General features: G+C 43.4%; 1 protein-coding gene across 1 annotated transcript in view; it reads left to right on the top strand.

Annotated features, from left to right (window-relative positions):
- neo1a (neogenin 1a) overlaps positions 1 to 19,831 on the top strand; it is a 164,112-nt gene that overhangs the window by 47,353 nt on the left and 96,928 nt on the right. The window contains exon 2 of the mRNA XM_079997168.1: positions 17,709 to 18,032. Coding sequence (XP_079853294.1) covers positions 17,709 to 18,032 — 324 coding nt within the window. The remainder of the gene's footprint in view (positions 1 to 17,708; positions 18,033 to 19,831) is intronic.

Below are 19,831 nucleotides of genomic sequence, written 5' to 3'. Positions count from 1 at the left end.
AACCCGGACGTATTTTACTTCATTATACAGTATGTTACCTCGCGTAGGTGTAAACCACTGTCGACATTCACCTCCAGATGTAATGCTAGTAAGCATCTGCATCCTGAAAATTGGGTGATTATTCCTTTTTTTTTCCTTTTTTTTTTTTTTTCTCATGACTCCATTTTCATGGGAACCCCAGCTCTTGATTTGCTCCCGTTTGACGAGTCTAAACTAGCAGCCCAGATGGAAGCAGTTACCTGCCAGGGAAAATGATTGCGCTCCATGGTCCGAGGTAATTCCACTGGGCAGGGCAAGCGTCATATCACTACGCCACAGCTGTTCTCGCTGTGCACCCTTCCACAGGCGTCTTTTTAATCACTGAACCTTTGCAAGCCGTGGCCGTGAAGTAAAATTCACTGGGGATCACGTGGAATGTACATGTGCATAAGCTTGTGTGTACAGTACATATAATATGCATGGTGTTTGTATACAACCGTGTGTGTGTATTAAATGTGTATGTGTTGGGTGTACAAGCCACCCCATAGCAACCTTGCTCGCATAACTGATTTACTGAAGGACCAGTGACCACTCAATCACAAACCCCATAAGCATGTAAACAAGGAGTGAAGTGGCCTCTGCTTGCTACACCCTACCCACCGTGGCTCCTGGCTAACCTGCAACCTGCGAGGGCAGCATCAATAATTCAGCCAAACACTCAGCCGTGATGGAGGGGACAAGAGAACACGGCGAGAAGCACTCGGACTGAGAGGCTATTAAATATGAAAACTATTTGGGGCCTCTAATAGTATTTTTGTTTTCCAAGGGCCCAGGAAGTCTCACAAGGCATTTTATTTTTTCTGCGACCTGCCAAGAATGTAAATCGCTAGATCATAAATAATTGTATTTGGAAGGTTTTTAGTCTGGATGTAATTGAGCCATGGTGTTTAGTGTCACATTGTTTTCTACATAATGTTGTCAACTTCAACTGGAACTTAACCACATTCAACACGGTTTGGTTTTCCATTGTAACCCTTTGTTGTCGGCTTTCTTTGTGCCGGTTGCTTTTGCTAATGGCTCATCTGCATGACCGAGAATAGGTCCCAATAGAGAGGTTCTCTATTTAACCTCCGTCAGCCCAGCCTACACATATGCATTACCACACCACAGACAGAGGACAGCAGTTACATGTGTATTTATACATTCATGGGTCTTCTGTTTCTCTCTCTCTCTCTCTCTCACCCTCTCTCGCCCTCTCTCGCCCTGCCTGGCTCTCACACTCACACAAATACACACTCAGCGCTGTATAAATAGGCTTGTGTTGAGGATTAGATGGTTCAGAGCCAGAGTGCCCCTCTGGTTGCCATTCTCAGCTTGGTGTGTGTGTGTGTGTGTGTGTGTGTGTGTGTGTGTGTGTGTGTGTGTGTGTGTGTGTGTGTGTGTGTGTGTGTGTGTGTGTGTGTGTGTGTGTGTGTGTGTGTGTGTGTGTGTGTGTGTGTGTGTGTGTGTCGAGGGGAGACGGAGAAGACGCATGGAGCTCCCCCGGGGGAAAGACTGCTCTGCACACAAATCATTACCGCGCATCAGTTCCTGCCACTCTCTTTCGTATTTACTCAATGGTGGGGCTCCGCACACACGCACACGCTCACTCATTATACACCAGCCCTATGTTCAGCAAGCCATTGAGAGTGTGGCTGGTGTTTATTTCCCCGTTGTCTGGAAAGGGAAGTTTTGTAAGCATCGCACGCTTTGTAAATATCCAATATAACCCCACGCTGAACACACGCGGCTTGGAACATCAAAATGCATACTTGATAGAGCTTTGAATATCTCAATAATATCACTGTGCCGTATCCATGTGGGAGAGGACCACAGTGACTGGCAACATGACAGCAACATCTTTCCTCAGCAAAGCACAGAGGTTTCCATCCCATCACTCTCCAGCAAATTATTTATGAGCCCCATACCAGGTCAGCTATATGTAGCATATTAAACACATAATCCTCCCATTCTTTATTAATGCCCATTTGAGACGAGCCACGCTGATGAGGTTGATAAGCAGACTTTGATGTCTAGACCATTACGGTGATTTCCTTGACGCCTATAGTTGAGTAGATACTGACTCAACTTTACCCCCCCCCCCCCCACACACACACACACACAGCATTTCACAGTAATAGGGCTTGGGTAAAACAATTCATTTGTATTCTTTTGATTTCCGAATCTATTTCAAAATCACACGTCAGATGGTATACTGAAAAGTTGGAAGCAATTCTTATGTATAAAATGTCAATATATAGATATACAATCGTATCGTAGGTCACCTCATCAATATCTGATTGAAACGATATTGAATTGAAATCGTGGCCCTTTGTATTTGAAAACAAATCAAACGGTGAGATCCTTCAATATCCAGCCCTGCTCACTAAAATGGTTTACTCCAAAAATGTTTGCTGGGTTAAAAACCACCAGCCTGGTAGGTGTTTGCTTGCTCTACTGTAAACACACGTACGGGTCAATGTATCCCAAGTATCCCAGATTTTGTACTTGGATCATGCAACAACCACATAGAATATAAACGCATGATAGCTTATGTTAGCTAATCATTTTCGAGCTCCTAAACTACAGGCCTGGGGGCCACGTCTGGCCCGTTAGACATTTTAATGCTTTATGCTACTTAATAATTTATTGTTCAATCCCACCTGTACATTTATTTCAAAGGAAAACATTTTATTGTATTAACAGTTTAGTACACACCATTTTTATGTGATTAGGATATCACAATTTTATTTTTATGATCACGTTTTTCACAGACATTTTAGCAGACGTATTGTTACGATGTATAATTTACTTTTGCACTGTGTAAAAAAAGAAAAAAAAAAATAGTGTCACTTTGTTCAGTGGCCCCCCTAAGAGAGGACGCACATACATTACCAACTAGCATTAGGACTACTTGGATTATTTACTGTATTACAGCACTTCTTGGCAAACAGGAGTCAATTTTGAAAAACTATACCCACTGTGGTTGAGATATTATCTTTTTCCTGGCTTTTTAAAAACATAGACCTGTTTCATTACCTGATATCTATATCTACATATATGTGTGTATGTTTAAACAAATTAAACCTGTTTTTTAGGTGGCTTTGAGACAATGCAAGACCAGAGTGACGTTCACCTTGTTGTTTGTCCTGTTGTTTTGCTCGCCTTCTTTTGAATAGTGGGGACCTGACAGCACAACGAGCCAATTACTCTTGTCTGTTGATACATCCCGGCGGCACCTCTTCCTCACTTGTAATATGAACCACATTAGCATCCTCAAAGGCCCTGGCAGCTCCTGTTGTCCGGGGCGACAGGACGGAGAGCAGCGATAAGCGCACTCTGTAATGAGTGTTTGGCTCCTATCGGGTGGGGTAAAAAAAATATGATGTGCCCTTTTCATGCTGCATTGTGGGATGAGCATCGATACAAGTCACAAGTGTGTATCATTGTCTCACTCAGTGACGAGGGCACAGTTTTTTTTATTTCAGCCCTTTTGTGATGGCTAATATTGGTGGCACACTTTATATGTATTTTTTGGTTGCAGTTACATCCAGTGCGTAAAGTTGCTGGTGTAAAATGTCTGGGATGAATGTGGTTTGTATGAGAGGAGGGGGGAAAAAAAGAGCAGAGCCTGTGGAAGATCAGCATTGCGGGTCGTCCCTTTAGAATTAGAGGAGAGGGAAATGGCTTCAGTGCACATAACTCAGAATTAATGGTGCTTCCCTCCGCTCAGTCTGGAGAGAGGGCTTATCTTTGCAGCGTGGCCTGACTTTTTACCACCACTGAACCCCTGCCGCTCTGGGCCAGGTCTTTCTGACCAAGGGCACAGCCTTGAGATTTCTGGTATTAAAAGGCCCTTTAGAAATACTTGCCATGTCTGGTCGTTTCTGTAGTTGGAGATCCAGGTCAGGGTGTTGATGCTTTTATTGAATTCAGTTTATAGATAATATTTGTTGCTTAATTTTCTTAAATGTTCTTCTTCACAAAATCGATCCACCCCTTCTTCATCTCATCATTCTTCGGAAATTGAAATAAGGAAAACGATCTGTTCTGTAAATTCTGGCGTCCAGGGAAGATGCATTTGCGGGACAAATCTGCCACACATCTGAGTAACTCCACCCACGGCTTAAGCACCTCCACTAGCGGGTCCAGTGGATAAGAGCTACAAAAACAAATATTTTAAAAGAAAGGAATTAATACCAACTGTCCGTGACAAAACTGCAGACAAGGAAATTGTAAGTATTTAAAGTAATTTATTGTGTTTAAGATAAATAATTGTGTATTGTTGGTAATGTTGATCTTCTGTGCAGATCGCACAAAGTCGGTATACATTTTGAAATGAGGCCTTGTAGATCGAATATGAGTGAAGATTCAGTAACTGGATTGGTTATTTCTCGCCTCAAATTTGTTCAGAAACAGATTTTGGTGGACTGAGATGAAATCAATGGTTGTTTACAGAGTAAATACAACAGAAAGCGGAATAAAGCTCAAACCCCATTAACTCACAGAACTCGTGGCCACTAAACAGACAGTCCGGGAGCAGGACGGTTTAGAGGCATGTTAGAATTGCTAGAATGCATAATCTGAGTTGTATTTTCAGCAAACACTTCAGAATGTTTTGGGGACCTGAGAGACCTACATTAAGTTGTTGAAAAGGAACGTAATAGTTCCCCTTTAAGTCCTGAATTCTGAAACAAACTTGTTGTGCTTCAGCACACAGTACCTGCCAGACAATCGGGTTCATGGAGTGTTGGTGAAGAATACTGTATATTTGCTGTAGATGTAAGGTCTTTGGAGTAAATATTTGGGAACTGGTATAAATCTGCAGCTTGTTAAAGGCTGGTGATGCAAGTGGCCACTTGCTCCAGAGAAGGCGCTTTTCTAATCGGGGGAAATGTACCTTTACAATTCCAAAAGAAACATATTCAATGAGTTTCATGCTTCAATAATTTCTAAGACTCTTGCATATAACAGTTTGTTATTAAACACTTTATTGCACCCAATGTTCAACACAACAGTTTTTCCTTCCCTTTTGTTATTAACCACATTCCCGGGTAAAACACTTAACCCCTTTAAACCACACTGAACTCCAGCATTATTACTGCACTCACTTTATATAGCAATAACCCCCCACACCCCACCCCCAACCACCAAACTCCAACCACCCTGGATACTTTGTCCTCGGTTATTTTAAGGTTTTTGTGGAAGGGTAGGATCCGGTTTCAAGTAAATTAGTAATTTTACCCCCCTTCTACCCCCACACCACCCCACGCTGACTGCAAGCCTTTGATCCGTCCTGCAATCTAGTGTTAAATAGTTCCCTCCAAATTGCTGTTAACATGCAGCGATTGGTAGCCCGCTAACAGGACGCTGCACACCAGCCCCGGTGAAGCGCCACACATTTTGCTCTGGGTGGTACAAGAAGAATGGACTGAAAAGTACCATTCCACGTATGAACTCACGTATGTTTCTGAGAGTGGAATGATGGCAGGTTCAGTTTTGCTAGCTAGTTTGCTGGCTACTCTGCTGTGGTATGACTTTCAACTCAGTGAGTTATGTTACGAGACTTCCCTATGAAAAGACTTAGCAGAAGGATAATTAGTTGCATTCATTGCACAGAGTAGAATGTAGTGACTCATGTTGATGCTTTCTTCAAATTGGGCCTTGACTCGGTGTCATTTCCTCATCTCAATGAAAGCACTTGGATGATATAATGCTCCCGTTACTAAAACCTAATCACACTTGTTGTAATTAAACTGTAAAAGTTCATTAATAAATGAATAGGAGGGAGTTAGGAGTGTGATTTCTTACAGCTTGTTCCAAATAACAGAAGCTGCATGGAGACGATTATTCTCTAACAGGTTCTGAGATTCAGATAATTTGAGATATCCTTGTGTCCTGCACTTTCCCTAGCTGGAAACCTTATTTCAGTATCATGTATTCATTTTGCTGTTTATGCGTAAATAAATGCCAAACCGGTACAGAGAAAATATGGCAGACGGGTGGACCCAGAACTGCGATGCTGATAAATTGCCCTAAACGTTTGACTTTGCAAGGCTGTGTGTGTGTGTGTGTGTGTGTGTGTGTGTGTGTGTGTGTGTGTGTGTGTGTGTGTGTGTGTGTGTGTGTGTGTGTGTGTGTGTGTGTGTGTGTGTGTGTGTGTGTGTGTGTGTGTGTGTGTGTGAATAGCAAAAAAAACATGTGCTCCAGAATGCAATATGGTGTTTCATTAGAAAATCCATACAACATCTCATTACTGCAACATATTCCGTTGTGTGGGTGTGAGGGTGTTATTGTGTGTTTCCGTGTTGAGGGCTGAGTGTGCAAGATGAATGTGCTCTCCTTTCTCAGATGACTATCTCATCTATTGTTGTTCACGGAGAGAGGAGGGACTCTGCTCAATCTGGCCTCTATGTGGAGTTCTTACTGTAACATCCAAGTTGTCTGAGCACATCATGCTAATTTAATCTGCTTTATCAGATGAGGCTTCCCTTCATGTGCATATTAATTTAGTTTCCTGAAATGACAACGTTTTAAACTATGATTGGTCTTGGGCTTGATTTGCATTTTTATCAAATCCCACTTTCACTAAGTCTCCAATTTATTATTGTCAATAATACTCTAATCCTTTATTTCATTACATTACGTTACATTGCGTCAGCAGACACTCTTGTCCAAAGCCACTTACAATAAGTTAATTTGTCATCAGTAATAAAACCAAGTTTTGGTCCAAACATTTTTTGGTCAAAGTATTTTAGTGATGAATAATTTTGGTAGCAATTGTCTTAAATCTGAAATCTCAAAATGTCAAATGTGAAGTAGGAATTTTTATCCCATCTGATAATCACTGAAGCATATTTGTATTGGGCTTTATCACAGGTGCGTTCTAAAAGAGCTTCACATTCCACATTAAAGGACAACTCTGCCTTAACCTCACTTTTCACTTCAGGGACTGATATCGCTTCAGGTCAGCTCTGACGACACTTTGTGGGTGTAACCTCTACGTTCTTCCTTTAAGAGGCTCTGATGTGCCACAGCATTGAATGTTAATTGAGCCCTGTGACGGGAACTGTGTGGTGCCACCATGTACGAGTGTAAATTGCCAGAGACCTGCCGATTCAATATGTTTTGCGATACTTGTGTGCTGATTGGATACGTATTGTGATTCTGCGAGTATTGTTATACGATATTACTATAACTTAACATTTTATTGTGTCATTGTTGTAATTTTTGTGTTTGAATTTTGCTATGTGAAGCACTTTGTGCTGCATGTTTGTATCAAAGCAAAGGTGCTATAAAGTTGAGTTTATTTCGACTCATTTGTAAAGGACATAAAAAATAAGGTTGCTCTTGCACCTGGAGGCAACCCATTTTTTGCACTAGGCAAACGGAGCAACACAGCGGAGCACAGATAACTGGGGTGGACGCCCCATCGCCTGTGATCTGCGTTCTGCTGTCGTTCCAACCTTGTGATTTAAATACATCAGTATCTAATATAATCTCATAGAGAAAGATTTAGATTTATTTTGTTTCCTTCGTTTCTTACTTGTTTGGAAAATGAAAAACATAAACCAAACTCAGAAAATTGGGGAGATGTTTTTTGTTTCCTCCAGACAGCGGTGTGCGCTGCCTCCCGTGCCTGTCTTTTTTCAGAACTATTTATTTTTGTTTGTTTTCTACAAATATGAAACAAAATTTTAGAACACAACTGAGTTAAGGGACTGTCCTCTCCTATTCGAAAAAACACCCCTACCTCCATGTCGGAATGGGGTTATAAAGAAAAAACCTTGAAACGGGATTGGGGAAAAGCTATTTCCCTGTTTAGGTGGCTGGCACACAATAATGTACAAGCCCCCCGAGCAGATGGACACAGGTCATGACAGGGCTTCTCTCACCTGAGTGTGGGTGGGGGTTTTACCTGTTGCTTGTAAGACCAACCAGTGAGCAACAGGTATGCAGCTCTGATCCTGGGTCCCCAATTATCTAGATCCAGGTCAGGTGTGGCTCCTCAAACCACACCATCCCCACACTACATACCCCCAACACAAAACTGAGGCCAGGGAGAATGCCTGGCCAAAGCCTACCCGCCCCCATCACCAAGCAGAGAACAAAAAATTAAAAGAAAATGGCTAAAATACAGACTCTGACATAGGGTTACTATCCCTAAAAATACAGACTCTGAAACAGGGTTCCCATACCTTAAACCAACAAATGTCCAAGATAAAAATTAACTGACCCCCTTCCAGGGGACCTGGTTTCCTGGAACAGCATGGTCTACCGGCTTCCTACACCCAGGGCGACGATGCAGACTCCCCTTCTCCCTTCTGGAGTGTGGGGCCTTGAGCTGCAGCTGTGTGCTGGTGGAGGCGTGGCCGGGCTTGGCTGTTGTGGGGGCTGCTTAGAGGGGTGGCCTGGCTGCTGGATGGTCCCGACGGTCGCTGTTGGTCGGAGAAGCTAGCTGCCTTCTGCATGCCTTCCCTATGCCTGAGAGTCCCTGTTCAGGTGCCAGTGTGGCAGTTTCGCCTGCCACACTGGCACCCAAGTGGCGTATTCAGGTCCCTCCGGCACAGAGACACAGACGAAGAGGTAGAAAACAGATTTGTTTATTGTGGAGAGGAGGCTTGTTAGAAAAAGCCCCCGGAGCAGATGGACACAGGTTAGGGGCTGAGGGGGCTCCTCAGTGTGTGTGGGGATGGGGGTTTTACCTGTTGCTCATCAGACCAACCAATGAGCAGCAGGTATGCAGCCACTCTGATCCTGGGTCCCAAATTACCTAGATCCAGGTCAGGTGTGAATGCTCAAACCACACCATCCCCACACCACAGTTGTCTTTGCATTCCAGTGAAGGAACATAGACTTCATAGACTGTTCTCGCTGTTCTCATCGATAACTCTCGATGATTCATCGATGATTCTCAATTACTTGTTGGGCGTAAATATATCAAGAAAGCATCACTAAATGTATCAAAAATGATTGTGATATTTGGATTCACCCGGACCCACTTTATAGCCCTATGAAGATTTATTTCTTATCATTTGTAATTATTTGCTCAGAGGCAACATTGCTGACATTCTATAACACGGCACCATGCCCAAAGCCGCGCTCACTGCTTGGCTTGGCTGTCCTCTCAGTTGGACCATTCTCCTCACACAGGCCCACAGGGGCACTTGATGACAGAGAAAGAACTCTCAATCAGTATCTGCTAATTACCGCATTCAGCCAAGGTGAAGGAGGTGTCCCTATGCACCCTATACTGCCAGGAAAACCCTTGTCTCTCTTTCTGCCTCCGCCTACTTCTTTTTCTATCCGTTTCATTTTATCAGTTAGTTTCTGTGTCTCTGTTACATGTATTTGTTATTCCTTCCACATCTGCTGGAACTCTGTCAAATTCCTCTAATTTTGTCCAGGATATCCAATTTTCCAAGTGCTATGCTGACTTGGCACACAGTATTGCATCGTTCCACTGTTGTTCTTCCTCAGCAGTATGACCTTATTTTCCAAAAAACATTTAGATTTATTTGCTCCTGGTGGGTTCATCCATGTAGCCTCGGGGTAGCTGCTCAGTAGCATTAATAGGATTGTGCAATCATCCTGGCCGCCCTTAGGCCCACAGATAATGTTTTATGCTTTCCCTGTCCTGCTCAAAGCCAATTCCACGAACCGCATACTGGAACCAAGAAAAAAATCAGCTCTGTTTTAAGTTGCCTGTTTCGGAAACAACTACTAAACAGCATCTTTAGGTATTGTTGGTGTGTTAACATATAAAACGTATTTGTGTCCAGTGACCTTTTAAAATTGTAGAAATGCGGTTCAACTTTGTGGGGCAGAATTGCATTTTGTGGGAACTTGGTCTGGAATGACGTCTGTTCAGCAGGTTGTCCACTTAACTGGAATTTAACAAGCTCAGCAGTCTGCTCCCTGCGGCGTTCAGTATTGGCTTGCACATGGACATGTTTACAGTGCACACTGTACTGTCCTGAGCAATATTCTTGAAGTGGGCCTTGTCCCAGCTCCAAGGTGGTCTTGAATCTAGATGTAAAATTTCAGGGCAAAATTAGAAGCTAAGCTAGCTGCACACGCATATCAGTGGATAACGAGGGGTGTTGCTGGTTAATTACCTTGGTATAAAATTCTGCATGGCAACAATATTGACACCAACATGTTAAGACACAGGGCCAGAATAAAAAGTGCAATAGTAATTGGCTGAAATTTACACTGGGGGGGGATATTTAAAATTAGTCATTTAGCCGGACTCTTGCATTCAAAGCAAAACCTAATCCTATTAAACATTGGATTCCTTGAAACGGATCCATTTCCTTGACTGATTAAAGAAAAAAAAAATAATAAGTCCACCCGCACAGGGCTGACGTTGCTGGGGCGACCCTGCCTTGGCTGTGACCCTGTCATGTCGTCTGAGGGGCTCCGGAGGTTTCAGCGTGGCGGTGAGTGGACAGGATGACAGAGGACCGGCGTGTTGAGAAAATTGGATCCCTTCCTCTTTTAATCTGCCAGTTTGAGCGGATGCCAGCGCAGGAAAAGCCGGCATGGGCCTGGCATACCAATCATGTAACTTGTCCCTTTTCAAAACTTGACTTCCAAACCTCCGACATTCCAGCAGCCGCTGTAGGGGAACACTGAAAATGGTTGTGCTCCCCCGCCCCCCCCAGTCTTCCAAAGCATAACGCAGCAACCACTCTCAGGTCATGCCTAGCATAATTTCTGGATAAACCTCCTGAAAATAATTGTTTCAAGCTGTGCCTTGCGTGCTCTTGAGAACGGTCACAAATATGAAGAAGAGTCTTATCTAGCCCCTGCCAAGAGTGGAGATGTATTCTGTTGTCATGTTCCCGACCTGTTTTGTTTTTTTCATTGTGACCTTTTACAAGGGGAAAAATATATAACCTCTCTAGTAGGGATGCACCGATTTATCGGCCGTACACCGGTATTGGGCGATAATTGCCTTGTCGACTGACCATTGTCGACCTATCGGAAAATAAGATGACATTCACCGATGGCAGTGGCCGATGATTATCCGGTGTTTCCCACACATGGACTTTACTTAGGCGGGCCGGCCAGGTATATTAACGGCCGCCAAAGTTTATCTCATGACCCATTTTAGCATTTGTTATTTTAATTCATTTGATCCGTCCAAGAGAACGACGCCATCCGCGATGGATTAACTAGTGGACTCGTTCTCTCTAAGATGCGGACACGGCTCTCGGGAGCACTCCAAGCAGTAAGTGATGCTGCGTTCACAGGAACTCGAAAAACTAATTTGTGTTGGAAGTGATGCTGCGTTCACAGGAACTTGAAAAACATCTGTATCGGAATCTGCTATCAGCCAAATTCTTATTTTAAATATCGATATCTGTATAGGCCCAGAATTTTACAATCCCTACTTTCTGGGTATATGATTTTGTCTGCACCGAGACGTGTGAAAATTGGTAGTTCTTGAGCTGCAGTGCCTGGCAGTTACTTATTTTGTCTGCTAAATATATCCCGTTGTCCTATAGTGCTTCTGTTGTATTAAAGTGATGTCAAGTTGATTGACTAAGACAGAGAACTCATTTGAGATCATTTGAAATTTCCTCGCAAATGGATTTTCATCTATAAATATGCAGTCAGATGTTTGGTTGCTGTGCCTCTCTTTGTCCAAGGCCACTTCACCATCACAAGCCCCAACAACTCTATAACAGCATTCCCAATATGAGCGAGCGCTCTGTGCTTTCCGATTAGGACAAGGGGGCTGACATGTATGTTAGGGGTTAATACTCCTGTCGATGCCCCTGACCAAGGCACTGGCAAAGGAGCCTGAGTTGGTCCCCGGTGCTTCACTGAGGCTGCCCACTGCTCCTAGGTATAGGATGCGTCATATGCAGAGGACAAATTTTGTTGCCTAATTGTACAATAATGATGAAGAGATATTCTTCTATTCTCCTCACCAGACTGCGTTAACGGTCTGTTCCTGGTGACAGATGGGCTTGAAACTGAGTGGGAGAGATGAAGGGAAGTTAACAGAAAGAGAGGGGGGGAGAGCGAACGCTCAGGACGGACACAGAGACATTTATATTAACCCCCCACTAGAGAAGAGGGGAAAAATCACCGCGGAGGAGGGATGAATTGACACATGGAGAGACCGATAGGACAGACATGTGGACAGAAGATGCTTGGAGCTCCTGTTTACCACAAACCCTTCTTGTTCTACTTCATCCTCTCATCCATTGTATCTATTACATCCCATTCGTTGTTATAAAATTCGAATATTCATATCGCCCTGCGATGGATCGTTTCCTTGCAAGGTTATATTTACTTTGGATTTCAAAACGGCGACATCATGAAGCAAGCCTCATGTAAATCTGTCGTGAATTCTACCCAAGGATTTTCAATGATAATCCTCCTCCTCCTGGTTGTAAATGCCTTTCTAGTTAATTTGTATCTGTTTTTTTTTTTTTTTTTTGCTATGAACAATATCTCCTCTCCTCTCCGAGTCAAAGAAGGGGCCTCTGTTGTTGCATCAAATGTGGCTGGTTTTGAGGGCGGTCTGCTCAGTTTCAACAGCTACTCGATGAAGAGTTCTGGTCAATATGGCTGCTCTCATGCAGAGGGAGGTTGTTGTGGTGGTGGGGGGAGGGCTTCCTGCTGGGCCAAGGGCAGAATATAGGCAGTCATTGTGTGAGGAGGAGACTCCCACCCCCACCCCAGCTCTCACCACATACCCACCCTTTTACTTGGGTGTTTTACGTATTTAACACAACACAATTTGTGTCTCCAGCCACTATGGACCCAGCTCGGGCTGTGTTTTTTCATTAATATTAATGCTGGATTCTTCCTCAAGTTAGCGGTATGCCCTATTCCTCTTTAAATGTGAATATTTTCCCAGTACCAGTAGCAGCCAATACGATGCCTTGACTGGTCACCAGTTCATAAATTATACTTTTATCAATAAATTTTATTACAATATACTGTATGCTGTATACCAGTACTATTCTATTATTCTTTCATTTAAAGTAAAAGACTTGCTTTAAAAATGTTATGACACATTTACTCTTACTGGACATTCCATGTTTTGGTTCACTGACCCTGAACAGATAAACTACTTGGATATAAAAAATATAGTCAGAGGAGAGAGGCAGACAGAGAATGAGAAAAGAGAGAAGGAGACAAAGAGAGAGTGAGTAAGAGATGGAGAGACGGAGAGGGGGGGGTGCAGCGAGAAAGCAACAGACTCTGAGAGGGCGCGAGAGAGACAGATGAGAAACACGGGGACAGAGGGAGATGGGCAGACAGAGCGAGACAGCCACAGAGCATATCAGGCCACTGTCGTGAACTGGGCTCCCAACGTTTTATGACTGCTGAGCACACTGGATTTGAGACGGCGGTAAAAGCCCATACTTATCAAGCAGACAACCTCATTTTCTAGCCTCCTGCTCACTTTCTCCCCACCTCACTCCATTCCCCCGTTTCCCATTGCTTGCCCCACCACAGCAGTAGCAGTCCGTGTTTTTCCAAGACAAACGGAAGGGCTCCCACCTTGCCCAGGCCTGAATGGATATTTAACTCCCCAAGTGGCCTCAGGCACCCTCTACCTACAGGCCGTTTCTCTGCAGCTTGAAAATAAAAGCTCTAGTTCACCCACGAATAACAGCAGAGTGATTTGGCTTTTCTCTGTTTCAATGTCTTACAGAAAAAATAGTTGATATTTTTTTGTTTGCCTTGCCAAATTAAAAAAGGTAGTCCTGTGATGAATTGATGAAAAGCTTGAGCATGTTGGCTCTAAATAACAGATGAAATACACCATAGTCATTCTTCTCCCATCAGTATATTCCGGTCTGGTTTCTTTTTATGGGGAACCTGGAGGAAATACAGCGTGGAGCTTGCCATCAGTGAATGCTTCAGTTTGATATGTGCCATTCCTGTAGGTATTCCCTGGGGATCCACTCTGAAGCGTCTGAACTCCAGAAGTTGAACTTACCTTGAAAGTTGCTAAAAGTATAAAACTCGGTCAAAGTGTGAGACTTGGCCGCTCTTTATAACATAATAAAAAATAAAAAATTGTTTTATTATATAATTTTAGTAATGCAAGTGATAACCTGGAGCCGCAACTTAATCACCAGACCATCCACGCACCACCATGTCCAAATCCAGCTTCTGCTTCCTCGCTGGTGTGCACATATGTCCACATACGTCCTTGTGTGCGCAAGTGAATGAGCTTTGTCCATGCACTCTGCTGCTCCGTCCGTAGCTCCCTGTGGTCCCACTGGCGGAAGGACTGACGGACTGACGGACTGACGGACTGACGGACGGCGATAATCAAACATTATGAAAATATTGCATATGGTGGCAAATATCGCTTATGGTGGGGCCGATGGTGGGTCCGATATTCAATAATATAAAATATTGGTCCAAGCCTTATAGAGGGAGAGATTCTCTGGTCCTATCCTGCTAATAAAGTCAGTCTGTCTTTCACTCTCCTTCCCTTTCTCTCTCTCCCTCCCCCTTTCTCTCTTTGTCTCTCATAGTCTTTCCACCCCCCCCTACCCCTCCATCTTCCCTTCTGCTTATTCTCTGAGGCAGGTTAGGACAGGGACTTAACCAACTTGTCTAAGCTGTGTGTCCCCCATGCTTACCACAGTCACTTTGTAGTGAGTCTCTTTTCACTTGCCTATGCACACTTTAGAAGCTTTCCATATTGCTAAAACATTAATCTACCTTTGTCCAAAAAAAAAAACCTGCTTTTATGTTCACAGGGCTTGCCTCTACAGATATTCATAGGCAAGCTGACATGGGAGTCTTTCATCTCTTGTGTGATGCTTGTCTTTAATGTTCCTACTCTAGTATTTGGGCTCATTAACCTTTTAATCATATCCCAAAACAATGGATTTTCACGTGGAGTTGCATAGAAGTCTTCTCCAACCCAACGTATGTTGGAGAAATTGAGTTCAGAGACCTATTTTCTGATATTTGGGCTTGGTTAATCCCTATGGGGTCTGCTAAGTACGTAAACAGTGGGAGAAGGTAAATAAGTGTGTATTCACAGGTTGCACCTCATTTTTGTGGAAGAAAATTGCGTGTTTCATAGACATGAAATAGGAGCCCTTTGTCTGTGTTGCAACATCATGTTAATCTAGGATTAGGTTGTGGGCCAACTCTTTGTCTGTGAAACGTGCCCATATTTCCTTGTGTCTCTACATGCAAACAAACAAAAAGGATAGACAATGGACACTATTAACCACTAGGAAATGAATGGAGAGCTCACTGCTAGCTGTTAATGACTTGTTTTTAAGTTGTGGCTTCTTGTTACAAGATTTGTGTCTGCACCACCTTTGTGCATGTGACATTTCCGTGCACATATTTGCTGGGAGCAGACAGAGCGGAAGAGTAATGATATATATTAATCTATAAATATATATAAATATATAAATTATAATAAATATTATAAATAATATTTATATTGTTATATGAGACTAGATATCGTCTGGGATGTTGGTCATAATATTGCAATATAGTAAAAGTAGTAAAATATTCAGAACTTCATAGACCGTTTTAGCTGATCATTTTTTATTTTCATTTTTTCAAATATTGATTGGGTGTAAATATCTAAGCTCCAACGACCAAATTATCAAACTGGATTATTCGCCAAAAAAGATCAGATTTTTCTTCTCTGGATAGCCTAGTTCTGGTGGGGGTGATTCTGCACTCTCAAGGGTTAGGGCAGACATTTCGGCCTAATACTGTGGTGATTGATGGAAATCTGTCGTAGGACATCCTGGGACCTGTGAATCCTTCCTCCCTCATCATAAGATGGTTAGCGTCTCGTAAACATAGCAGAGTGCACGCGTTGCTCCAGTGTCGGCAAAAAATAGCAGGCGGAGTATAGCGCGAGGTGGCGTGGTGCCTCTGGTCTGGACCGAATAATTCCCCCTGCGGCCTCCCCACGCCAGTCCCTCTCCATCTGTCATGTAGGGACACTTATAGTTGCCAGTGCTGCATCACAGTCTGTTCAGCATACACTTGGAAACGGTGGATTATTCATTATTCTATTTTGATTTATGAAATCTGCTGCTGCTTGTTTCGGTCGATTTTAAAACCACTCTCTCACTGATGAGTGTTAGGATGGAACATTTTGTTTTGCCTAATGGGATGTTTTATGTTTTTCAATCATTTTATTTTTATTTTTTACTTCCACTCCTACCTAAGGGCTGTTTCAAAGCCTCGTGTTTCAGAGCACTTTAAATTAGCAGTGGGGGGATGCAAGTAAGGGAAAGACATGTAATATGTTGACGTCTTTTCATGAGACTTGAAACTGTTCAGTTCACCCTTATTTTTGGTTCCAATTACTTGCAGTAACCTCAGCTTTACTATATTCATTCTTGAAAGTTGCCAGCTTCGCTGTCCAATGTGAAGACTTGAGTGAAATGTTAGCCAACGATAGCAGAGTTCTGCTAGACTTCACTTCTAGATCCAGCGGCATTGCCTATCATGCTGGCCTCGCTACTGAAACATTTACAGAGCATGGGACAGAGACCGAGCATGCTTTCAACTCCTCCTTACATGTTCAGAATTAACTTGAAAATGTAACAGCCCAGTGGCCCTAATATCTATTTCTCAACAGCGAAGTGGCGAATAGGTATTCAGCTGCTGCCTAGAAGTGTAATTGTATGTACTTCCAAGTTCATTCACTGTGGTGGGGGAGGAGTGGCCATATTGCCACTATAATGGATAACAGGCATTACATTACCTCTCTCTGTGGATCTCACACTGGGGATCTGGCACCGCAAGATAGAGAAATTACCCCCTAGTAGTTAAATAGCCGAACCAGAGACATATCACCTCTCTTTCTCTATTTATTTCTCTCTCTCTCTCTCTCTCTCTCTCTCTCTCTCTCTCTCTCTCTCTCTCTCTCTCTCTCTCTCTCTCTCTTTCACTCTTGCCTTTCTCGCTCTGTCTCTCTTGAGACATGCCATTTTCTTGGAACAGTGCGGGCATATTTTAAACTGCATTTAACATCCAGCCACTTATTTTGCTCCTTTCGTTGCATTATTAAAACACCTTCAGACCCCTGTAATTATTCCTCCAGCTCTGCCCCATCACGACACAATTGATAATTGGTGTTATTTATCTAAACATTACAATACTCACTGTGTGACTCTTTGGCTGGGATTACCTGAATAATGGATGAGGACAAAAGGCAAAGCAATTGCACTTTCTCTTGACTCGGGCACTATTCTTGTTAGTACGATTTCAGCTTACTACCCGCAGAATAAAGAAATGGCAACTATAATTCCAAGGTGTTGTAACCTTCATTTCGCTGGCTGTCCTCATAAAGAAGGTGGAGGTCATGATTTGTGGCCATTGGAGCTGGACTGGGTCATCTCTGTAAGACCCTTTGGCACTGGACTGAAAACATGATAAATAGAAAGAATTACGTAGTGAAAAAATGTTTTGGCACCCTTTGACTGCTGGCAGTGCTGATACCTGTCCGTGTTAAAATGCGACCACTTTCCTGTTTCCCTCTATTTTGTCCTTTTGTGTTGAAACGTCTTTGCTTCACAGCTGATCATGTTCTCACCGTAGATTTAGCCCTAACCACTCAGCAGTCTAATGATGGCTTCCTATAACAACATGCTTTCCTATGAAAAAGAAAACTGCTGTTCTGACTACCCCCCCCCCCCTTTCTCGCGGTCCTCCAGGTAATGCGGTGCCACCCTTCAGCCCGTTCTGGTTCACCGTGGAGCCTCAGGACACTCTGGCGGTGCGAGGTGCGCCGACGCTGCTCAACTGCTCGGCCCACAGCGAGGGTCTTATTCCGGCCCGTGTGGAGTGGAAGAAGGACGGGACGTTCATGACACTGGCACTGGACGAGAGGCGCAGGGTTCTGGCCGACGGCTCGCTGCTCATCGCCCAGGTGGTGCACTCCAAGCACAACAAGCCGGACGAGGGCACATACCAGTGCGTGGCCACCATCGACAACCTGGGATCCATCTCAAGTCGTGTGGCTCGCCTCTCTGTAGCAGGTAAGAGCTGGAAGGCAAATCAAACGTAATATTGTTTTGGTGTTCCCTGGCGTGTGAATAAAATGTACTGTGCCTACACCCCTGCCCAGTAGAAATACTAGAGTACTGCAACTCTGACAATGAGATAGTCGAGAATAAATCTCTCAGCCGCTGAGCTATTAAAGTTATTGTAGTCATCTTTTACTGACATTTTCTATCAGGAAACATTTGATTTGGAAGTTAATACGTTAACGTTATCAGCGGTGCAGCAGGGCCAGATCTTTGTTCACTAGAAGCAGCAGTGTCGTGTCCTTCACTCACTACTAGTATGGGCTCCCGTTCTGTGTGTCACCGAGGCCAATGGGGTACTTAAAAAATTCAGGACTTTGGTCAATGCAGGGAATTGTCAGTAGAAAATGAATTCTAAAAGTGGGCAATATTGAATGTGCTTTATATAATGGACCCTTAATAAACTCGCCATTTTATTTCAATTGAGTTTGCCAGATTTTTCCAGCTTTCGTGTAAATTGCATTAGTGTTAAATTTGGTGCGTGTGCGTTCGTGTGTACGTACGTACGTACGTGCGTGCGTGCGTGCGCCCACATACAAAGGTATGTGGCTCCCAAAGCCCATCTTCAGCCCGTCACATAAATTGACCTCACAATCACCATGGGAAATCTGCCGACCTTAAAGTCGTTTCAGCACATCAATATCAAATAGCTTACCAGAACACATGCCTGTGTGTGTGTTTCTGAATTGGAAATAAAGCCTGCAAATTTGTCAATGGAGTATGTGTGCGCTTAACAGACTTTTTAAGCCTCGTGCCTCATTATGTTGTTTTAAAAAGACCCTTCTCCCTGACTCGCACAGCAGCTGCTGTTGCTGGAGCTTTGTGTATGTTCACTGCAGAGAGGAAATATTTGATTGCTGTGCATTGTTTGATAGTTAGTCAGCTATCAGCCATCAGCTATCAAGCTGTTATCTGCTATAAGCTGGTTAAATCTTTTTGTCATCGCATGAAGGTGCCCATGCAGAGACGTACACACACACTCCCATGCATACTTGTGCACATGCAAATAAACTCCATACGCCTTTGGAGTCTGAGAAAATAGTACGCACACAAGCTGAGATTCACACAGATGTGAAACAGTAATGGCCATACATATGCAGGTCCTGCATGGATAGGTGTCACGTTAATCACAAGCACTAACTCCTCTTTTTGCACACACACACACACACACACACACACACACACACACACACACACACACACACACACACACACACACACACACACACACACACACACACACACACGTGCTGAGCCTTCGATGCATCTCCTGCTGGATGGCAGGTGGCCAATAAAAAGGTTAGGAGCAGAATGGAGGGAGCAGCAATTAGGCAGCCTTCAGACCTGGAACTGCAGACGGAGAGAGATGAGCGTGGGTGATGCAGCGTTTGGGTTTAGGGGTCAAATCCACCTTCAAGATGTAATGATGGCATGAGCCCTTCATCGCCGAGAGCCGATCAATGAAGGAGGAGGATGGAATGTTCTGTATATTTTTTTTGAGGGGAACTTTTTTGTTTTAAAGTCATTTGTAATAATTCACAAGTGGTAGTTTATTTTTTTTATTTTTATTGGTTTAATTTAAAAAGATCGGTTCCAGTTTAGCGGATTATTTTAAATGGTTTAGGTGGAAATTTTAAGTTGGCTCAGTTGATAATAATCTGTTTCAGTTCAACCCCCTATTTATATATGTTTATATAATTTACCCTGCTTATGGCATTTGTTTTTGTGCTCAGTGGGGAAAACACACACAC

This window comes from Zeus faber, assembly GCF_960531495.2.
Source record: "Zeus faber genome assembly, chromosome: 3".
Lineage (NCBI taxonomy): Eukaryota > Metazoa > Chordata > Actinopteri > Zeiformes > Zeidae > Zeus > Zeus faber.
Note: the sequence above shows the minus strand (reverse complement) of the source record. Positions and strands in the feature narration are given on the sequence as shown.